General features: G+C 42.0%; 3 protein-coding genes across 6 annotated transcripts in view; 1 reads left to right on the top strand and 2 right to left on the bottom strand.

The window, feature by feature from the left end:
* The window catches only part of LOC133664545 (gastrula zinc finger protein xLCGF3.1-like), a 32,570-nt gene extending 22,227 nt beyond the window's left edge, over positions 1–10,343 (top strand). For both annotated transcript variants that reach the window (XM_062069254.1, XM_062069255.1), the window contains one exon: positions 9,001–10,343. In XM_062069254.1, coding sequence (XP_061925238.1) covers positions 9,001–10,145 — 1,145 coding nt within the window. In that variant the 3' untranslated portion in view covers positions 10,146–10,343. The remainder of the gene's footprint in view (positions 1–9,000) is intronic.
* The window catches only part of LOC133664542 (gastrula zinc finger protein XlCGF57.1-like), a 234,817-nt gene that overhangs the window by 33,857 nt on the left and 178,602 nt on the right, over positions 1–22,358 (bottom strand). The gene's annotated exons all lie outside the window — the stretch shown is intronic.
* LOC133664537 (zinc finger protein ZFP2-like) overlaps positions 19,877–22,358 on the bottom strand; it is a 30,918-nt gene continuing 28,436 nt past the window's right edge. For both annotated transcript variants that reach the window (XM_062069244.1, XM_062069243.1), the window contains exon 2: positions 19,877–21,399. In XM_062069244.1, the coding sequence (XP_061925228.1) occupies positions 19,913–21,399 (1,487 nt within the window). In that variant the 3' untranslated portion in view covers positions 19,877–19,912. The remainder of the gene's footprint in view (positions 21,400–22,358) is intronic.

The following is a 22,358-nucleotide window of genomic DNA, read 5'->3' as shown; positions in this document are numbered from 1 at the left end:
TCCCCTGGCCTCACAAACATGACAGGAAGTTGCTTGGCTATGGGCTGGCTGCTGGCCTCTTGTCTACTGCTCTCCAGGACTTCGGCCAGTTTCCTCAGGACTTGATCATGCCGCCATCTGTAGCGACCCTGTGTCAGCGCGATCTTGCAGCCTGATAGCAAGTGCTGCAGGCTGGCGTTGGGAGCACCACACAGGGGACAGCTCTCCTCCTGGCCGAACCACTGGTGGAGGTTTCTGGGGCATGGCAAGGTGTCATAAGTTGCCCTGAGTAGGAAGCTGAGTCTGGCTTGTGGCATCTTCCATAGGTCGGCCCAGCTGATGGGTCTGCTGATGGTACCTTCCCAAGTGGTCCATCTTCCTTGGCGACCTTGAGACACGGCCTTGATAGTATATTGCTCCTGGTTTGCCCTTGAGACCTCCTCCACAACCATGGCTCTGCGTTCCCTCTTTGTGGCCTTGGACCAGAGGCGTGGAGAATCACCCCAGCCAAGCCCCGCTCTCCCCACTTGCACCCTGCCGACTATCTCCTGGTGTTGGAGCCTGCCAATGGCCTTGGCGACCTCTGGCCCTGCTTGCCACTTCCGGCCTGTTCGGGTAGGTACACATGCATTCCTCACTGTAGGATCTGAAGATTCTTCCAGCTCAAGAACCAGTCTGGCCTTCTCTTGCTTATAGCCCAGGGTGATGGACTGGATCGGCAGATGCAGCGAAGTTTCCCCAAATAAGCCAGTGTCTGAGAAGCAACGCGGTAGGCCCAGCCACTTTCGGATGTAGGAGTTGGCTAGTCTGTCCAACCCGTTGGCTGTTGAGGATGGAATCTCACAAATCTTCAGTGGCCACATAACCCTTTGGTACAGTGTGAAGTTGTAGCACCACAACTTGTACTTTCCGGGGAGCTGGCTCTTGTTAATACTCGCTAGGCCTTCTGAGAGTTGTTTCCGTGCTGCCTTGCCTGCGTGCTTGTCCGACAGGTCCGCATTGTACTGCCTCCCCAGGCTTTGGATGGACTGGTTGACCAGTAGCGGGATTTGCTCACCTCCTGCAACAAAGATGGTTTTGTCGCTCCTGGTGCCTTTGCGCAAGGAGAGGCTTCGTGACTTGGAGGGTTTTATCTTCATCCGTGCCCATGTCACTAGCTCATCCAGCCTCTTCAGACATCTTCTCGTGCATGGGGCTGTTTGCAGCACCACAGTGACATCGTCCATGTAGCTTCGGAGTGGTGGAAGCCTCTGCCCTGTCTGCAGCCTCATTCCTCCTACAGTCTGGCGGGCTCCGCGGAGGATGATTTCAAAAGCTGCGACAAAGAGGACTGGGGAGATGGAACACCCCATGGCGATGCCTACTTCCAGACGCTGCCAACCTGTTGTAAAATCCTGGAGGCTAAAACACATCTGGAAGTCCCTGAAGTAGCTGCTTACCAGGTTGATGATGGAAACAGGGACGTGGAAGAACTCCAATGCAAACTGGATGAGTTTGTGCGGGACAGAACCATAAGCGTTGGCAAGGTCAAGCCACACCACGTGGAGGTCGCTCTTCTCCTGCTTGGCCCTCTGGATCTGTGCCCAAATCATTGAAGAATGCTCCACGCATCCTGGAAAACCTGGTACTCCTGCTTTCTGGCAGCTGGTGTCAATATAGCCATTCTTTGTGAGGTAAGAGGTTAGCCTCTTGGCCATGACTGCAAAGAAGATCTTTCCCTCGACATTCAACAGAGCAATACTCCTGAATTGACTGATGTTATGGGACTCCTGTTCCTTCGGAATAAACACTGCCACAGCTCTCTGCCACTCCGACGGGATGAGTAAATTCTTCCATGCTGTGCTCATTAGCTTCCACAAGCATTTCAGCACTTGGGGGCAGTTCTTGTATAGCTTGTAGGGGATTCCGTTAGGCCCAGGAGCTGATGCTGACCTCGCTTTCTTGACGACTGCTCTTACCTCGCTCAGTCGAGGAGGGCAGCCGTCAAACTGCGTGGTTGGAGGAGGTGGAAGAGGGACGTATCCTGGTGAACCTAACGGATCATTCCTCTTTGGGTCGCTGTATTGGCCCCTGATGTACTGCTCAAGCTCCTCCTTGGTGGCTTCCAGTTTCCCGCTTCTTTTCTCCTCCAGAAGCTGACGGGCGTGCTTGAAAGGATTCCTCATGAAGCTAGCTCTTTCTTTCTCCTTTCTTTTCCTGCGTCTGCGAATACGTTCTGCTCTTCGCATGCTGCCCAGCTTCTGTCTCACCTCATCCCATAACACCTTCAGGCCTTCTTTCTCCTCTGCCGATGCTTTCCTCCATCTCCTGCGGAGCTGGCGCCGATCTTGCACCAGGGCGTCAATCTCAGCCTCCCTCCTGCCCTTTCTTGGGGGTAGATTGTGCTGCTTCTACATACAAATGTTTTCTCCCACATCAGTAACAATTGTTTTTATTATGCAGATGAACAATATAATAAAATATAGTAATTTAGTAAAAACAGAATACAATGATTTGCAAATCTTTTTCAATTTATATTCAATTGAATTGACTGCAAAGACAAGATATTTCATGTTCACACTGAGAAACATATTTTTTTTGCAAATAATCATTAACTTAAAATTTAATGGCGGCAACACATTGCAAAAAAGTTGTCACATGGGCATTTTCACCACTGTGTTACATGGCCTTTCCTTTTAACAACACTCAGTAAATGTGTGGGAACTGAGGAGACACATTTTTAAAGTGTTTCAGGTGGAATTATTTTCCATTCTTGCTTGATGTACAGCTTAAGTTGTTCAACAATCTCAGTTGTGGTATTTTAGGCTTCATAATGCACCACACATTTTCAATGGGAGACAGGTCTGGACTACAGGCAGGCCAGTCTAGTACCCGCACTCTTTTACTATGAAGCCACGCTGTTGTAACACGTGGCTTGGCATTGTCTTGCTGAAATAAGCAGGGGCGTCCATGGTAACGTTGCTTTGATGGCAACATGTGTTGCTCCAAAACCTGTATGATGCCTTCACAGATGTGTAAATTACCAATGCCCTGGGCACAAGTACACCCCCATACCTTCTAAGATACTGGCTTTTGAACTTTCCACCTATAACAATCCGAATGGTTCTTTTCCTCTTTGGTCCGGAGGACACGGCGTCCACAGTTTCCAAAAACAATTTGAAATGTGGACTCGTCAGACCACAGAACACTTTTCCACTTTGCATCAGTCCATCTTAGATGAGCTCGGGCCCAGTGAAGCTGGCGGCGTTTCTGGGTGTTGTTGATAAATGGCTTTGGCTTTGCATAGTAGAGTTTTGACTTGCACTTGAACTGAAGTGTTCCTGAGCCCATGTGGTGATATCCTTCACATACTGATGTCGCTTTTTGATGCAGTACCGCCTGAGGGATCGGAGGCCCTTAATATCATGGCTTACGTGCAGTGATTTCTCCAGATTCTCTGAACCTTTTGATGATATTACGGACCACTGATTTTGAAATCCCTAAATTCCTTGCAATAGCTTAAAGGCCTACTGAAAGCCACTACTACCGACTACGCAGTCCGATAGTTTATATATCAATGATGAAATCTTAACATTGAAACACATGCCGATACGGCCGGGTTAACTTATAAAGTGCAATTTTAAAATTCCCGCCACACTTCCGGTTGAAAAACTCCTTTGGATATGATTTATGCGCGTGACGTCACAAAATCCACGGAAGTGGTTGGACCCCATCGGACCCGATACAAAAACCTCTTGTTTTCTTCGACAAAATTCCACAGTATTCTGGACATCTGTGTTGGTGGATCTTTTGGACTTTGTTTAATGAACAATGGAGGCTGCAAAGAAGAACGTTGGAGGTGGGATCGATCGGTGTATCAGCGGCTAAGTACAATACTTACAGCAACACAACAAGGACTACTTACTACACCTAGCCGATGCTTGCCGCCAAACCCACGGATGAAGTCCTTCGTCGATCGCTGGAACGCAGGTGAGCACGGCTGTTGATGGGAAGATGAGGGCTGGCTGGCGTAGGTGGAGCGCTAATGTTTTTATCATAGTTCTGTGAGGTCCGGTTGCTAAGTTGCAAAAATTAGCCTTAGCGTCGTTAGCAACAGCATTGTTAAGCCTTACCAGGCTGAGAATTTTTAACCATGTAGTTACATGTACATGGTTTAATAGTATTGTTGATCTTCTGTCTATCCTTCCAGTCAGGGGTTTATTTATTTTGTTTCTATCTTCATTTGAGAACGATGCTATCACGTTAGCTCAGTAGCTAATTGTGTCACCGATGTATTGTCGTGGAGATAAAAGTCACTGTGAATGTCCATTTCGCATGCTCGACTCTCATTTTCAAGAGGATATAGTATCCGAGGTGGTTTAAAATACAAATCCTTGATCCACAATAGAAAAAGGAGAGAGTGTGGAATCCAATGAGCCAGCTTGTACCTAAGTTACGGTCAGAGCGAAAAAAGATACGTCCATCACTGCCTCTCTAGTCCTTCACTGGAACGTTCCTCATCTACGAATCTTTCATCCTCGCTCAAATTAATGGGGTAATCGTCGCTTTGTCGCTCCGAATCTCTAGCTCCATTGTAAACAACGGGGAATTGTGAGGAATACTAGCTCCTGTGACGTCACGCTACTTCCGGTACAGGCAAGGCTTTTTTTTATCAGAGAGCAAAAGTTGCGAACTTTATCGTCGATTTTCTCTACTAAATCCTTTCAGCAAAAATATGGCAGTATCGCGACATGATCAAGTATGACACATAGAATGGATCTGCTATTCCCGTTTAAATAAAAAAACATTCATTTCAGTAGGCCTTTAAGAAATGTTGTTCTTAAAGTGTTCGACAATTTGCTCGCATATTTTTTCACAAAGTGGTGACTCTCGCCCCATCCTTGTTTGTGAATGATTGAGAATTTCATGGAAGCTGCTTTTATACCCAATCATGGCACCCACCTGTTCCCAAATAGCCTGTTCACCTGTGGGATGTTCCAAATAAGTGTTTGATGAGCATTCCTCAACTTTCTCACTCTTTTTTGCCACTTGTACCAGATTTTTTGAAAAATGTTGCAGGCATCATATTCCAAATGAGCTAATATTTGCAAAAAATAACATTTTCCTGTTCGAACGTTAAGGATTTTGTCTTTGCAGTCTATTCAATTGAATATAAGTTGAAAATGATTTGCAAATCATTGTATTCTGTTTTGATTTACCATTTACACAACGTGCCAACTTCACTGGTTTTGGGTTTTGTAGAATGTATAACCATTTAAATATGTCAGGAAAAAAGCAAAAACATATTCATCAGTTGTGTATATGGATCACCTACACTACCGTTCAAAAGTTTGGGGTCACATTGAAATGTCCTTATTTTTGAAGGAAAAGCACTGTACTTTTCAATGAAGATAAATTTAAACTAGTCTTAACTTTAAAGAAATACACTTTATACATTGCTAATGTGGTAAATGACTATTCTAGCTGCAAATGTCTGGTTTTTGGTGCAATATCTACATAGGTGTATAGAGGCCCATTTCCAGCAACTATCACTCCAGTGTTCTAATGGTACAATGTGTTTGCTCATTTGCTCAGAAGGCTAATTTATGATTAGAAAACCCTTGTGCAATCATGTTCACACATCTGAAAACAGTTTAGCTCGTTACAGAAGCTACAAAACTGACCTTCCTTCGAGCAGATTAAGTTTCTGGAGCATCACATTTGTGGGGTCAATTAAACGCTCAAAATGGCCACAAAAAGAGAACTTTCATCTGAAACTCGACAGTCTATTCTTGTTCTTAGAAATGAAGGCTATACCACAAAATTGTTTGGGTGACCCCAAACTTTTGAACGGTAGTGTAAGTCAAGTATAGAAACATTTGAAGATTGGATCAAGGCAAATTACATGGACAATGGTAAAAAAATAATGTTCTTACTGTATGTGGTGACTTTAATATTGACTTACTGAACCCTAACAAGCAAAAGTCCATTGATGACTTCATTGATACAATGTACAGCATCAGTTTATATCCTAAAATCACAAAGCCAAGCAGAATCACAGGCCACTGTGCCACGCTTATTGATCATATTTTTACCAATGATTTTGATAACAACACTACAAGTGGTCTACTTATAACCGGCATTATCAATCAATCAATCAATGTTTATTTATATAGCCCTAAATCACAAGTGTCTCAAAGGGCTGTACAAGCCACAACGACATCCTCGGTACAGAGCCCACATACGGGCAAGGAAAAACTCACCCCAGTGGGACGTCTGTGAATGACTATGAGAAACCTTGGAGAGGACCGCATATGTGGGTAACCCCCCCCCCCCCCCCTCTAGGGGAGACCGAAAGCAATGGATGTCGAGTGGGTCTGACATAACATTGTGAAAGTCCAGTCCACAGTGGATCCAACACATCAGCGGGAGTCCAGTCCACAGCGGGGCCAACAGGAAACCATCCCGAGCGGAGACGGGTCAGCAGCGCAGAGATGTCCCCAACCGATGCACAGGCTAGTGGTCCACCCGGGGTCCCGACTCTGGACAGCCAGCACTTCATCCATGGCCACCGAACCTATGCAACTCCCCCTCGCAAGGGACAGTGGAGAAGAGGAGAGAAGAAAAGAAACGGCAGATCAACTGGTCTAAAAAAGGGGGGTCTATTTAAAGGCTAGATTATACAAATGAGTTTTAAGATGGGACTTAAATGCTTCTACTGAGGTAGCATCTCTAACTGTTACCGGGAGGGCATTCCAGAGTACTGGAGCCCGAATAGAAAACGCTCTATAGCCCGCAGACTTTTTTTTGGCTCTGGGAATCACTAATAAGCCGGAGTTCTTTGAACGCAGATTTCTTGTCGGGACATATGGTACAATACAATCGGCGAGATAGGCTGGAGCTAAACCGTGTAGTATTTTATACGTAAGTAGTAAAACCTTAAAGTCGCATCTTAAGTGCACAGGAAGCCAGTGCAAGTGAGCCAGTATAGGCGTAATATGATCAAACTTTCTTGTTTTTGTCAAAAGCCTTGCAGCCGCATTTTGTACCAACTGTAATCTTTTAATGCTGGACATAGGGAGACCCGAAAATAATACGTTACAGTAATCGAGACGAGACGTAACGAACGCATGAATAATGATCTCAGCGTCGCTAGTGGACAAGATGGAACGAATTTTAGCGATATTACGGAGATGAAAGAAGGCCGTTTTAGTAACACTCTTAATGTGTGACTCAAACGAGAGAGTTGGGACGAAGATAATACCCAGATTCTTTACCGAGTCGCCTTGTTTGTTTGTTTTAATTAGTGATCTTCTGCCTGTCACACCGCGTTGAGGAGAGTCTTGTCTTGTTTTTTTCTGTCTTGTGATTTGCATGTATTATTTTGAAAAAGCATCTCCTCTTGTTTCAGATCACGGGCCCTTCCTCTTATGTCACCAGTCTGACGTCATCCCTGACCCTTGATTGTTTCCACCTGTTTCCCATTACCCTCATGTTCCATATAAGCCCATCCCTCCCCTTGTTCTGTGCCAGATTGTCTCGATCCTTCGTGCCTGTCTTGCATCCTAGTTCATGTTCTTGTCTTGCCTCGTCCCACGACCACGTATGTTTATCCAGCGTTTTGAGTTAACCTTTTCCTCCCTTAGAGCGACCTTTGTTATTTAACCTTTTTCAACCGCAGTGGTGAGTTATGATTTTTCTTTAAATATTTCCTTCCTCAAAGTTTGAGTGATTTTTTGTGTATATAAATGTTAGAATAATTGTGAGAGTAGTAAGTTTTGCTAGTCCTTTATTTCTTCCTCCGTTTGGAGCGCTTTTTGTTAAAGTTTTTTATAGCAGATTCGTTGCTAGTTATATTTGTCTTATTTTTGTCTATTCCTCCTTTGGAGTGATTTTTGGTTCTTTCCCTTTTTGGAAAAGTTTTTTGATATAGTAGAACCTCATAGTGATTGTATATTTTCTGCTCTGGAGGTTAAGAGTTATTTTCAAAATAAAAGCCTTATTTAGAACCTCCCCTCTCTGCATCTGAGTCCCTTCATTCGCCCAAGCCTGACACTGCCAGTTTTCCCAATATATAATGGAAACTACAAGAAGAAGAACATGGGGGCATCCTCAATAGCTTTATTAAAAATGGCACTAAGAGGGATTGCCTCCAATACTTCTCAGACACGCTGATAGAAAACAACACAATGAATAATAAAAAACAGGATTTGAACATGATCAGTAAAAAGCCTGATTAAAAAGGTGTGTCCTCAGCCCTTTAAAAAAAATGTCAACGGTCTCTACAGTCCTGAGGCTGTTTGGCAGGCTGTTCCACAGGTGGGGGCCATAAGAGAATATAGGACCCACTCTCTGTCAAATAGTCAAAAACCCATCAATCAGAATGATTTATGACCTCTAAGCCACGCCCCCGGCTTCCGGTGTGATAAGTAGGTCACTGACAGTATGATTTGACCGATCAATCCATTAAAGATGATCATGTATTTTACAGTCTAATACTAACAGTCTGATTTGTCAGCTGTCAGTTGTTTTGAAAATATATAAAATGTGTCTATGTCCATCCATCCATTTCTACTGCGTGTCCCTTTTGGGGTTGCGGGGTGTGCTGGAGCCTATCTCAGCTGCATTCGGGCGGAAGGCGGGGTACACCCTGGACAAGTCGCCACCTCATCCCATGGCCAACACAGATAGACAGACAACATTCACACTCACATTTACACACTAGGGCCCATTTAGTGTTGCCAATGAAACTATTGTGTCTATGTCATCTCTATATATTTAATATATTTGATTTGACAGGAGCGTGTATGTGAACTATACAACTTCATTGTTGGAACTCTGACAAAATGGAGAGTGTGCTATGTTAAGCATGTTAATGTGTGTGTGTGGGCCCACCCAGGAAGGATAGAAGAATGTCTTGTGCTACCATGAGGTTTTGTGTGGGCTCAGCCTTTTCCCTGCGTGCCACTTCAGAGTTGAAACTAACATATAAGGAAAAGTCCTGTTTATTTATAATAAAAGTCATCATAATGTGTCCTGCAGACATCTGTGAAGAACATCTTCTCTCTGAGCAACAGGAGTGGAGCTTCAGGATGGTGAAGGAGGAGCCACAGCCCTCGTATTATAAAGAGGAAGACAAGGACCCACTCAACCCCCACTTTAAAGACAAAGAGGAGGTGCCAGAAACCTCACACTTTAAAAAGAAAGTGAAGGATGCACTGACCCCCAACATTAAACAGAACAAGGATGAACCACTGACCCCCCACTTTAAAGATGAAGAGGAGGAACACAACATCAGTCAGGAGGGAGAGCATATTGAAGGACTGGTGGAGTTCCCAGTGACTGGTGTCCCTGTGAAGAGTGAAGATGATGAGGTCAAAGGTGAAAGTGAGGAGAAGAGAGAGGCGGAGCCTCCAAGCAGCAGCTCAACACAACACATGACAACAGAAGCTGATGGAGACCACTGTGGAGGATCACAAGCAGACAAGCTCTTAGCTCCACTATCAGATAGTGAGGACACAACGTCACACTCTCCTGACACTGATGATGAACACTCTAAAGATGATAAGACATGTCACACTGACAACACTCACTTCAAATGTTCTCACTGTGACAAAACATTTAAATATCATAGTCGTCTGAAAGTACACATAAGAAGACATACTGGAGAAAAACCCTTTACCTGCTCAGTATGTCATAAAGAATTTGCACTAAGTCAAAATTTAAAATTACATATGAGAATACACACCGGAGAAAAACCTTTTATCTGTTCAATTTGTGGTAAAGGTTTTAGAAAAAATCAGTATTTGAAAGAACACATGAGAACACACGCCGGAGAAAAATATTGTATCTGTTCAGTCTGTAGTAAAGGTTTTGTACAAAGTAACACTTTGGAAGTACACATGAGAACACACACTGGTGAAAAACCTTTTTCCTGTTCAACCTGTGGTAAAGGTTTTACACAAAGTCAGCATTTGAAAAGACACAAGAGAACACACACTGGTGAAAAATCATATTCCTGTTCAATCTGCAACAGAAGCTTTTGTGAACAATCAAACCTTGTAAGACACATGAGAACACACCCAGGAGAGAAAGTGTTGAGTTGCAGTGTGTGTGGTGAAAGATTCTCTTATAAGTACCAGTGTAAGAAACACAAGTGTGCTGGTGAGAACAGCAGCAGCAAATGAAACTGCAGGATTAGAAATAAACTGTCAAGACTTTAATTTTGACTTTCTACAACATCAGCACATATAACGTGTGACATTGTTGTTTGTGTAACAATCTGTTTAATATGCTTCTATATTTATAGATTAGATATTTTATATTAGTGGTTTTGTCAGTCAAGTACATGCATTAATATACAAAATTGTGTACTTTTATTAAAAATTGAACAACACGTCACAACCTGCCTGGTCAGACTTCCAGCAAAGCATTGGTGTCCTCTGTAAAGGGTTCGCCCTCCCGTCCATATAACCCACCAATACAAATCAAACACCCGCACAACACACTCAATCCCACAGCCCAAAGTACCGTTCACCTCCCCAAAGTTCATACAGCACATATATTTCCTCAAAGTTACGTACGTGACATGCACATAGCGGCACGCACGTACGGGCAAGCGATCTAATGTTTGGAAGCCGCAGCTGCGTACTCACGGTAGCGCGTATCCAACTCAAAGTCCTTCTGGTTAGAGTCCATGTTGTCCCATCTCCACAAGCATGCGTATCCAACTCAAAGTCCTCCTGGTCAGAGTCTATGTTGTCCCAGTTCTCCACAGGCCAATGGTAAAGCTTGACTGTCATCGTTCGGGAATGTAAACAATGAAACACCGGCTACGACGTAGCCGCTACGTGTTTGTGTTGCTGCAGCCGGCCGCTAATACACCGCTTCCCACCTACTGCTTTCTTCTTTGCTATCTCCATTGTTCATTAAACAAACTGCAAAAGATTCACCAACACAGATGTCCAGAATACTGTGGAATTTTGCGATGAAAACGGACGACTTAATAGCTGGCCACAATGGTGTCCCAAAATGTCCGCTACAATCCGTGACGTCACGCGCAAACGTCATCATACCGAGACGTTTTCAGCAGGATATTTCGCGGGAAATTTAAAATTGCACTTTACTAATCTAACCCGGCCGTATTGGCATGTGTTGCAACGTTAAGATTTCATCATTGATGTATAAACTATCAGACTGCGTGGTCGGTAGTAGTGGCTTTCAGTAGGCCTTTAACGACTTAAAGGCCTACTGAAACCCACTACTACTGACCACGCAGTCTGATAGTTTATATATCAATGATGAAATCTTAACATTATAACACATGCCAATACGGCCGGGTTAACTTATAAAGTGACATTTTAAATTTGCCGCTAAACTTCCGGTTCGAAACGCCTCTGAAGATGACGTATGCGCGTGACGTAGACCGGCGAACACGGGTATGCCTTCCACATTGAAGCCAATACGAAAAAGCTCTGTTTTCATTTCATAATTCCACAGTATTCTGGACATCTGTGTTCGTGAATCTGTTGCAATCATGTTCATTGCATTATGGAGAAGGAAGCTGAGCAAGCAAAGAAGAAAGTTGTCGGTGCGAAATGGACGTATTTTTCGAACGTAGTCAGCAACAACAGTACACAGCCGGCGCTTCTTTGTTTACATTCCCGAAAGATGCAGTCAAGATGGAAGAACTCGGATAACAGAGACTCTAACCAGGAGGACTTTTGACTTCGATACACAGACGCCTGTAGAGAACTGGGACAACACAGACTCTTACCAGGATTACTTTGATTTGGATGACAAAGACGCAGACGTGCTACTGTGAGTATGCAGCTTTGGCTTCTAAACATTTGATCGCTTGACCGTATGTGCGCAACTTTTTTTTGCGTATGTACGTAACTTTTTTAAAATATATAAGCTTTATGAACCTTGGGTTAGGTGAACGGTCTTTTGGGCTGAGTGATTGTGTGTGTTGATCAGGTGTTTGAATTGTATTGGCGTGTTCTATGGAGCTAGGAGCTAGCATAGGAGCTAGGAGCTAGCATAACAAACACGCAGGTGTTTTTATGCAGGATTCATTTGTGGCATATTAAATATAAGCCTGGTTGTGTTGTGGCTAATAGAGTATATATATGTCTTGTGTTTATTTACTGTTGTAGTCATTCCCAGCTGAATATCAGGTACCGTGAGTATGCAGCCTTGGCTGCTAAACATTTGATAGCTTGACCGTATGTGCGCGTCACGTACGTAACTTTTTAAAAATATATAAGCTTTATGAACCTTGGGTTAGGTGAACGGTCTTTTGGGCTGAGTGATTGTGTGTGTTGATCAGGTGTTTGAATTGTATTGGCGTGTTCTATGGAGCTAGGAGCTAGCAGAGGAGCTAGGAGCTAGCGTAACAAACACGCAGGTGTTTTTATGCAGGATTAATTTGTGGCATATTAAATATAAGCCTGGTTGTGTTGTGGCTAATAGAGTATATATATGTCTTGTGTTTATTTACTGTTGTAGTCATTCCCAGCTGAATATCAGGTCACCCCCGGCTCTCACAGCATCTTCCCTATCTGAATAGCTTCAACTCCCCACTAGTCCTTCACTTGCACTTTACTCATCCACAAATCTTTCATCCTCGCTCAAATTAATGGGGAAATTGTCGCTTTCTCGGTCCGAATCTCTCTCACTTCATGCGGCCATCATTGTAAACAATAGGGAACTTTGCGTATATGTTCAACTGACTACGTCACGCTACTTCCGGTAGGGGCAAGCCTTTTTTTTATCAGATACCAAAAGTTGCAATCTTTATCGTCGTTGTTCTATACTAAATCCTTTCAGCAAAAATATGGCAATATCGCGAAATGATCAAGTATGACACATAGAATAGATCTGCTATCCCCGTTTAAATAAAAAAAATTCATTTCAGTAGGCCTTTAATGGTGTTAGAGCCATATACTATTTATGTCTGTCAAGTTCATGACGTCACTAAGGGGTTGGCTCAAGGCCAAGTGAAAGTTTACTTGGGGAGGGGCTTTGTTTATGCTCAGGCCGTTGCTGAGTGGAGGCGCAACCGTTTTTGACTGTGCCAGGCTAGTATTTGTTTGCTCCCGTTTATTTTCCGTTTTGTTACAAAGTGAGTTTTATTTACGTAAATGTGTGATGATAAACATTTTTGTTAAACCTGGACATAATTCTGGACATCGATTATTAGCCGGCTGCACACGTCTAAACTATCTTCATTTATATTGGGCAACCAGTAGCAGTAACAGTTTAGGACTTTACCGCTACATGAAGTCAAAAACTGCCTCACCGGAACGCGAGTTGTTTATTGGGAAGCAACAGGCTTCGAGGCTCATTTGGAAGAGGAACGCACGGGCTGCAGTCAGCGTTTGTTTGGCGGCAGGTGTTGTGCCGGATAACGCACCCCCGCCGTAGAATGCGCCCCCTGACGCGGGAGCGCGCTTGCGTCACTCGCTTACGTCACTTGTCTCGAAAAGTATATCTAAACTCGGCTGTAATGACCGAAGTGGCTGAAATCACCTCTTTCTGCATGAAAACGTACATAACAAGGTGAAATAATCCAAGTTTTCCTTACTTGTGGATGGATTCAAAATTGTAAGCTTTTAAAGGCCTACTGAAATGATTTTTTTTTATTTTAACGGGGATAGCAGATCCATTCTATATGTCATACTTGATCATTTCGCGATATTGCCATATTTTTGCTGAAAGGATTTAGTATAGAACAACGACAATAAAGTTTGCAACTTTTGGTCGCTGATAAAAAAAAAAGCCTTGCCTGTACCGGAAGTAGCGTGACGTCACAGGAGCTAGTATTCCTCACAATTCCCCGTTGTTTACAATGGAGCGAGAGAGATTCGGACCGAGAAAGCGACGATTACCCCATTAATTTGAGCGAGGATGAAAGATTCGTGGATGAGGAACGTTAGAGTGAAGAACTAGAGAGGCAGTGCAGGGTGTATCTTTTTTTCGCTCTGACCGTAACTTAGGTACAAGCTGGCTCATTGGATTCCACACTTTCTCCTTTTTCTATTGTGGATCACAAATTTGTATTTTAAACCACCTCGGATACTATATCCTCTTGAAAATGAGAGTCGAGAATGCGAAATGGACATTCACAGTGACTTTTATCTCCACGACAATACATCAGCGAAGCTCTTTAGCTACTGAGCTAACGTGATAGCATCTGGCTCAACTGCAGATAGAAACAAAATAAATAAATCCCTGACTGGAAGGATAGACAGAAGATCAACAATACTATTAAACCATGTACATGTAAATACACGGTTAATAATTCTCAGCCTGGCAAAGCTTAACAATGTTGTTGCTAATGACGCTGAAGCTAACTTAGCAACTTAGCAACCGGACCTCACAGAGCTATGATAAAAACATTAGCGCTCCACCTACGCCAGCCAGCCCTCATCTGCTCATCAACACCCGTGCTCACCTGCGTTCCAGCCAGGGCCGGCCCGTGGCATAGGCCGTATAGGCAAATGCTAAGGGCGCCGTCCATCAGGGGGCGCCACGCCAGTGCCACAAATGTTGGAGAAAAAAAAAAAAGAAAAAAAAAAGTTGGTACTATTATTTCTAAATACAAAAAATAATCCCACGCTAATTAAAATGCAAAGTAAAGCCTATTTAATAGAAATATTATTTGTTACAACATTACGCCCCCCGCCCCCGCACGGTGCGCTCCCTCCCTTCCCGTTTCATGACTCTTTTTGGACGTCACCACATAAAAAAGTCAACACAAGATGTCAAAACAGCCAAAACTGTCAGGTGTCCAGGGAAGAAAAAAAGAGAAAAGAAGAGGAGGAGAATTGAGAAAAAGACAGACAGGTAACGTTAGCCTACATGAAATTATTTGTCTGTTACAGAATGTGATAACCTGGCTTTTAGCATTAAGCTAATGTTACATGATTCGGCAATTGCTAATCAATAAATAGCTAGTTCTGTTTTAACGTCGGGTTAATATTGTGGAGGGGGCTAAATTGTTATGGAAAATAATAATGTAACGTTAGGTAATTACAGTACTCCCCCCTTACATTCCTCAGGGACATTTGTATTAGATCTTTTAAGCAGGTGTTTTTTGTTTACATTGTTATTGCCTTCTGGTTAGCTAATGTTTGCCCTGCAGGTAATAGTCACTTTATATATTAGGTATAGTTGTAAGCCTAGTTGTTAAAGTGCAAATTATTAATGTTAATTAAGCAATATCACATGAGAGGGAATGCTGTTTTTTAATTTGAGCACTGCTGTGATTCTGTAAAAGATAATCATAACATAACATTCTCATATAATATGTTAATTTGCTTTCTTTAAGTAAAAAAAAAGGTCAAAGACAAAGCTATTCAGTTTCTTGTGAGTATATACACTTCACTGCCGATGTGGGGGGGCGCCACCTAAAATCTTGCCTAGGGCGCCAGATTGGTTAGGGCCAGGCCTGGTTCCAGCGATCGACGGCGCGACGAAGGACTTCCCCCGATCACAGATGTCTGCTATCCAAGTAAGTCCTCTTTTTTGTGTTGCTACAGCCAGCCGCTAATACACCGATCCCACCTACAACTTTCTTCTTTGCAGCCTCCATTGTTCATTAAACAAATTGCAAAAGATTCACCAACACAGATGTCCAGAATACTGTGGAATTGTTCGATGAAAACAGAGCAGTTTGTATGGTGACACATTGGGTACGAATACTTCCGTTGCCGTCGCGACGTCACGCGCATACGTCATCATACATAGACGTTTCCAACCGGAAGTTTAGCGGGAAATTTAAAATTGCACTTTATAAGTTAACCCGGCCGTATTGGCATGTGTTGCAATGTTAAGATTTTATCATTGATATATAAACTATCAGACTGCGTGGTCGGTAGTAGTGGGCCTTTAACGATTTCGCCGTCATTCAGGCTATTCAAATAAGGCGAAAACAATAACCATTTAATATTGGAATATTTGTTGTCCCGAAAATGTAGTATTGTCTACCTTGACAGCTCACTGTAAAGAATATATACACCAAAGTAAACCTCTATGTACTTTTTTAGAGACATCAAGGAGAACGAATGTTTGCTGCTTCATTCGACTTGTTGTCGTGATCCAATACTCGACCGTATTTTAAAAATATGACATTTTGTTTAACTTTAAAGGCCTACTGAAAGCCACTACTACCGACCACGCAGTCTGATAGTTTATATATCAATGATGAAATCTTAACATTGCAACACACGCCAATACGGCCGGGTTAACTTATAAAGTGCAATTTTAAATTTCCCAGGAAATATCCGGCTGAACCGTCTCGGTATGATGACGCATGCGCGTGACGTAGTCAGTTAAACCGAAGTATTGGTACCCCGTAGAATCCTATACAAAAAGCTCTGTTTTCATCTCAAAATTCCACAGTATTCTGGACATCTGTGTTGGTGAATCTTTTGCAATTTGTTTAACGAACAATGAAGGCTGCAAAGAAGAAAGTTGTAGGTGGGATCGGTGTATTAGCGGCGGACTACAGCAACACAACCGGAGGACTTTGTTGGAGAGCAGACGCGCTAGCCGGCGACCTCACCTTGACTTCCTATGTCTCCGGGCCGCCAACCGCATCTGTGATCGGGTGAAGTCCTTCGTCGCTCTGTCGGTTGCTGGAACGCAGGTGAGCACGGGTGTTGATGAGCAGATGAGGGCTGGCTGGCGTAGGTGGAGAGCTAATGTTTTTAGCATAGCTCTGTGAGGTCCGGTTGCTAAGTTAGCTTCAGTGGCGTCGTTAGCACAGCATTGTTAACCTTCGCCAGCCTGGAAAGCATTAACCGTGTATTTACATGTCCATGGTTTAATAGTATTGTTGATTTTCTATCTATCCTTTCGGTCAGGGATTTATTTCTTTTGTTTCTATATGCAGTTAAAGCACGATGCTATCACGTTAGCTCGTAGCTAAAGTGTTTCACTGATGTATTGTCGTGGAGATAAAAGTCACTGTGAATGTCCATTTCGCGTTCTCGACTCTCATTTTCAAGAGGATATAGTATCCGAGGTGGTTTGAAATACAAATCCGTGATCCACAATTGAAAAAGGAGAGAGTGTGGAATCCAATGAGCCAGCTTGTACCTAAGTTACGGTCAGAGCGAAAAAAGATATGTCTTGAACTGCACTCTAACGTTCGTCATCCACGAATCTTTCATCCTCGCTCAAATTAATGGGGAAATCGTCGCTTTCTCGGTCCGAATCGCTCTTACTTCTGGCCGCCATCACTGTAAACAATAGGGAACTTTGCGGAAATGTTCAGCTGACTACGTCACACTCCTTCCGGTAGGGGCAAGGCTTTTTTTTATCAGATACCAAAAGTTGCGATCTTTATCATCGTTGTTCTCTACTAAATCCTTTCAGTAAAAATATGGCAATATCGCGAAATGATCAAGTATGACACATAGAATAGATCTGCTATCCCCGTTTAAATAAAAAAAATTCATTTCAGTAGGCAGGTTATTCACTGAACACGACACTGATAGTTTCAGGACCTCATCTCTGTATGCAGACTCATCCTCCCCTGTAATGGGACCAACCACCGTTGTGTCATCGGCTAATTTGATGATGGTGTTCTCCGGGTGGGCTGGACTACAGTCGTGGGTGTAGAGGGAATACAGCAAAGAACTCAGCACACAGCCCTGTGGAGAGCCGAAGCTGAGTGTGCGGGAGGAGGAGAGATGGGGGCCGAGTTTCACTGTCTGGGGTCAGTATTTCCAGATGCTTTGAATACACGACACAAATGGGCTTTCAAGGAGTCAACACTCCATCGCATAAAGTATTAAAAGTCGACATTCGCTTCCAAATCAACACCACTCGATAATAAGGAAGCCATTTTCTCAGTTTGTTTATCCCTCTCGACCGTTGACCCGTCAATTGAGAGTCTCGCGAGAACGAGACCACTGAATCCTCCAACAGGTCCATTGGCCTTTTGTTCTACAAGACGTGGGTTCGATTCTTGGCAACGTCAGTTCTCAATTGTGTTTATCACTGGAAACATTACATTTATTACAATAAAGCATTCTGTATACCAGAAATCAATAGGTGGATAAAAGAGAGGTTTTGTAAGAAAATAAAAATAAAAATAAAGAAATCGCCTAAAACCAAAATTAAAAATGAACTAAATCTCATCTGTTCTGAACATCATTATCCAAGTGACATTATATTGTCATCTTCCTCTTTATGTCATTTCCTCAAAGTGACAGAAAAACATGATACAACCTGCCTATCATGTGATTCTACCATGTTGGCAAAATACAAACACACAATATATTTACATATATAACACATAAAACATGGAATTAAAAGTGAACGGTACCCATCCCTACCAGCAAGTGTTGTACTGGAAACTAATTTATAAACACAACTTCATCACACACAATACCCCATCCATCCATCCATTTTCTACCGCTTGTCCCTTTCGGAGTCGCGGGGGGTGCTGGAGCCTATTTCAGCTGCAATCGGGCGGAAGGTGGTGTACACCCTGGACAAGTCGCCACCTCTTCGCAGACACACAATACTCCACTATGGAATCGCTGTTATATTAAAATGAGAAACAAATCCATCTTTGTACAGCAATGGTTTGAAAAAGGAATTTGGTCGCTGATGCACTTATTGACTGATAAAAGTATTTTATAATTTGAAGATTTCATTAAGTACGACCTGCAAATAAAGATAATTACAAAAATTAAAATGGCTTTCATTCAAAATATTTTAATTACAGTATATCATCTTTTTTTTTATTCTTTACTATTTCTTCTTTACTGTATATTCTCTGGAACAAAAGAAAATACTCATAACTTGAAAGTTTCCATTCTTCCAAACGCAAAGGAGTTAATTTAATAAAAAAAAGCCCCGGATTGAAGACTTAAAATAATTTTTAAGATGTTTTGTAATTGAAGACAACACTTGTTCATTCTGTGAAAGGGAAACAAAATAAACTGTTTATTTTATGAATGAATGCAAAGTAGGATGATGTACAATATTGGCTTTTGCCTGACATTCCAAACTTTGATTGATATTGATATTGTTTTGGGGATGTTAAAAAAAGAAAAAAAAGGAAAAAATGTTTAAAACACAATAATAGGTTGTTTTGTTTTAATCCACAAATGTATGTTTGTAAAAACAAAACCATCCTTCCACAAAGAATTCAGCCATTTTTCTCTCACTTTTATATTGCATAAAGGTCTGGGGACATACATATAAAACAATCGCAACACAATCATCATATTACAAAAGAGAGTAATAAAGATAATTAATCAAATGGATTATAAAGACCCAACAAGTGATTCATAAAATCACACATTTTAAAATTGTATAAAAGACAACTGTTCAAATGATGTATAAAGTAAATAATAATATGCTTCCTGAAGTGGTCCAGAAGATGTTTCAGATGTGAACCAGTACATATGTATATCATATAAAGGTGCTAATCTATGGGGTCATTAACAAGTAGAAATAAAAATATGTAATACATCCAATATTTCAAACACCTATAGAAAACACTATTATGAATAAGTCTACAATTGTATGATGCATATATATATATATATATATATATATATATATATATATATATATATATATATATATATATATATATATATATATATATATATATATATATATATATATATATATATATATATATACACATAAAATGTTTATTGTATGTAAAATATGTCTTGTACTGTTTACTCTCACCTTTTCAGTCAAATTGTTCTGTTACATTTTTAATAAAAAGTACACAACGTTGCATATTATTGCATGTACTTGACTGAAAAAAGCACTAATATAAAATATCTAATCTATCAATGTAGAAGCATATTAAAAAGATTGTTAAACAAACAAAAATGTCACACATGTTATATGTGCTGATGTTGTTAGAAAGTCAAAATTAAAGTCTTGACAGTTTATTTCAAATCCTGCAGTTTCATTTGCTGCTGCTGTTCTCACCAGCACACTTGTGTTTCTTACACTGGTACTTAGAAGACAATCTTTCACCACACACACTGCAACTCAACACTTTCTCTCCAGTGTGTGTTCTCATGTGTGCTACAAGGTTTGATCGGTCACAAAAGCTTCTGTTGCAGATTGAACAGGACTGTGTTTTTTCACCAGTGTGTGTTCTCATGTGTACTTTCAAACAACGACTTTGTGTAAAACCTTTACCACAAGTTGAACAGGAAAAAGGTTTTTCACCAGTGTGTGTTCTCATGTGCACTTTCAAATGTTCCTTCCTTGTATAAGATAAGCCACAGATTGAACAAAAAAAAGGTTTTTCACCAGTGTGTGTTCTCATGTGTTCTTTCAAATATCGACTTTCTGCAAAACCTTTACTACAGATTGAACAGATAAAAGGTTTTTCTCTGGTGTGTAGTCTCATGTGCACTTTCAAATTGTTACTTAGAACAAAACCTTTACCACAGATTGAACATAGAAAATATTTTTCTCCAGTGTGTGTTCTTTTGTGTTTTACCAAACATGAACTTTGTGCAAAACCTTTACCACAGATTAAACAAGAAAAAGGTTTTTCACCAGTGTGTCTTCTCATGTGTACTTTCAAATTGCGACTTTCTACAAAACCTTTACCACAGAGTGAACAGATGAAAGGTTTTTCTCCGGTGTGTGTTCTCATGTGTACTTTCATATTGCGACCTTCTACAAAACCTTTACTACAGATTGAACAGGTAAAAGGTTTTTCTCCAGTGTGTGTACTGATGTGTCTTTTCAGAAGACTGTGGTTTTTAAAGGTTTTGTCACAGTGAGAACATTTGAAGTGAGTGTTGTCAGTGTGACATGTCTTATCATCTTTAGAGTCTTCATCATCAGTGTCAGGAGAGTGTGACGTTGTGTCCTCACTATCTGATAGTGGAGCTAAGAGCTTGTCTGCTTGTGATCCTCCACAGTGGTCTCCATCAGCTTCTGTTGTCATGTGTTGTGTTGAGCTGCTGCTTGGAGGCTCCGCCTCTCTCTTCTCCTCACTTTCACCTTTGACCTCATCATCTTCACTCTTCACAGGGACACCAGTCACTGGGAACTCCTCCAACCATTTAGACTGACTGATGCGGTGTTCCTCCTCTTCCTCTTTAATGTGCGTTGGCTCTTGGTCATCCTCTTCCTCTTTAAAGTATGGGGACAGTGGGTCCACCTCTCTCTTTTTAAAGTGAGGGGTCAGTGGGTCCTCCTCTTCATGTTTGATGTGTAAGATCAGTGGGTCCTCCGCTTGCCCTTTAATGTGAAGGGTCAGTTTAACACTATGGGTCTGTGGCGTCTTATCTTCCTCTTTAATGTTGGGGGGCTGTGGCTCCTCCCTTCCCTCTTTAATGTGTTGGGAATGTGGTACCCCTTCTTCCTCATGTATGTTGGGGCACTGGGGTTCCTCCTCCTGCTCATGAGGTAGAGGTGCTTCATCAAGGTCTGTAGAACAGGGGAAACAAACATGTTTTAGAAAAGTCCAGTTTTGCTCAGTCAAATGAGACATTTTCCTGCACCAATGTATGATCTCACAATCTCATCAGTTTCCTCTGACAGCAGTCAGGGTACTTCCAGCTGACACATGAAGAAGATTGTCAGGTAATTGGCCTTCCCAGGCCAATTTCCAATCCACCTTATTCATATAAAAGCATCCTAAAAGTAATTCCTGCAATCCTTAATGGTAGACGCCATACGTGAAAGTGTGCGGTTCTCCCTCTGAATGAGTCATACACACACAGGAAGTAATGTACACAGCAGACAGAAATTGTGTTTCTCCCATACTCTAATGTGCGATATTAAAACAAGATTTGACACACATTAAGCATAAACTAAACATTAGACTAAATATAGGACAGATATATATATATATATATATATTTTTTTTTTTTCACTTGCGTCGCCTCCTGCGTTGGCCAGTGTCAGGAGGGGAGCCTGCTGCTTTGCAGGCCTCTGGGTCTTGCTGGTGTAGGATGCCCAGCTCGTCGAGTGTTTTGTGTTCCAAAGCAAACATAACTCCCGAAAGATCGTTTGAAAAGTTCGGAGTTCAGAGTCCAAGTAGTAGGCATCTGTTGTAAACTTTTCTCGCACAAGACTGAGACGATTCAGACGACACATTTAACATAAAATGCACATCGTTACTGGGAGCTAGAATAGCCGCTGCCGTACAGGGTGCCGCCATTTTGTCAACTCCACACATCAAGCTGAGAACAGCAGAAAACTTCCCCTCCTGACCTCTAAGCCCCGCCCCCTTGCTTCCGGTGTGTATGTCTCGCCTTCTGCCATCTATGATTTGATAAGATATGATTCTTATTTATTTTGACAGGTCTTCGAAAGATGTGTCTGACATCTATATATATTTACTATATGTAATTTAACAGGAAAGTGTATGTGAACTATACAAC

The sequence above is a fragment of the Entelurus aequoreus genome, linkage group LG14 (genome assembly GCF_033978785.1).
Source record: "Entelurus aequoreus isolate RoL-2023_Sb linkage group LG14, RoL_Eaeq_v1.1, whole genome shotgun sequence".
NCBI classification, from domain to species: Eukaryota; Metazoa; Chordata; class Actinopteri; order Syngnathiformes; family Syngnathidae; genus Entelurus; species Entelurus aequoreus.
Note: the sequence above shows the minus strand (reverse complement) of the source record. Positions and strands in the feature narration are given on the sequence as shown.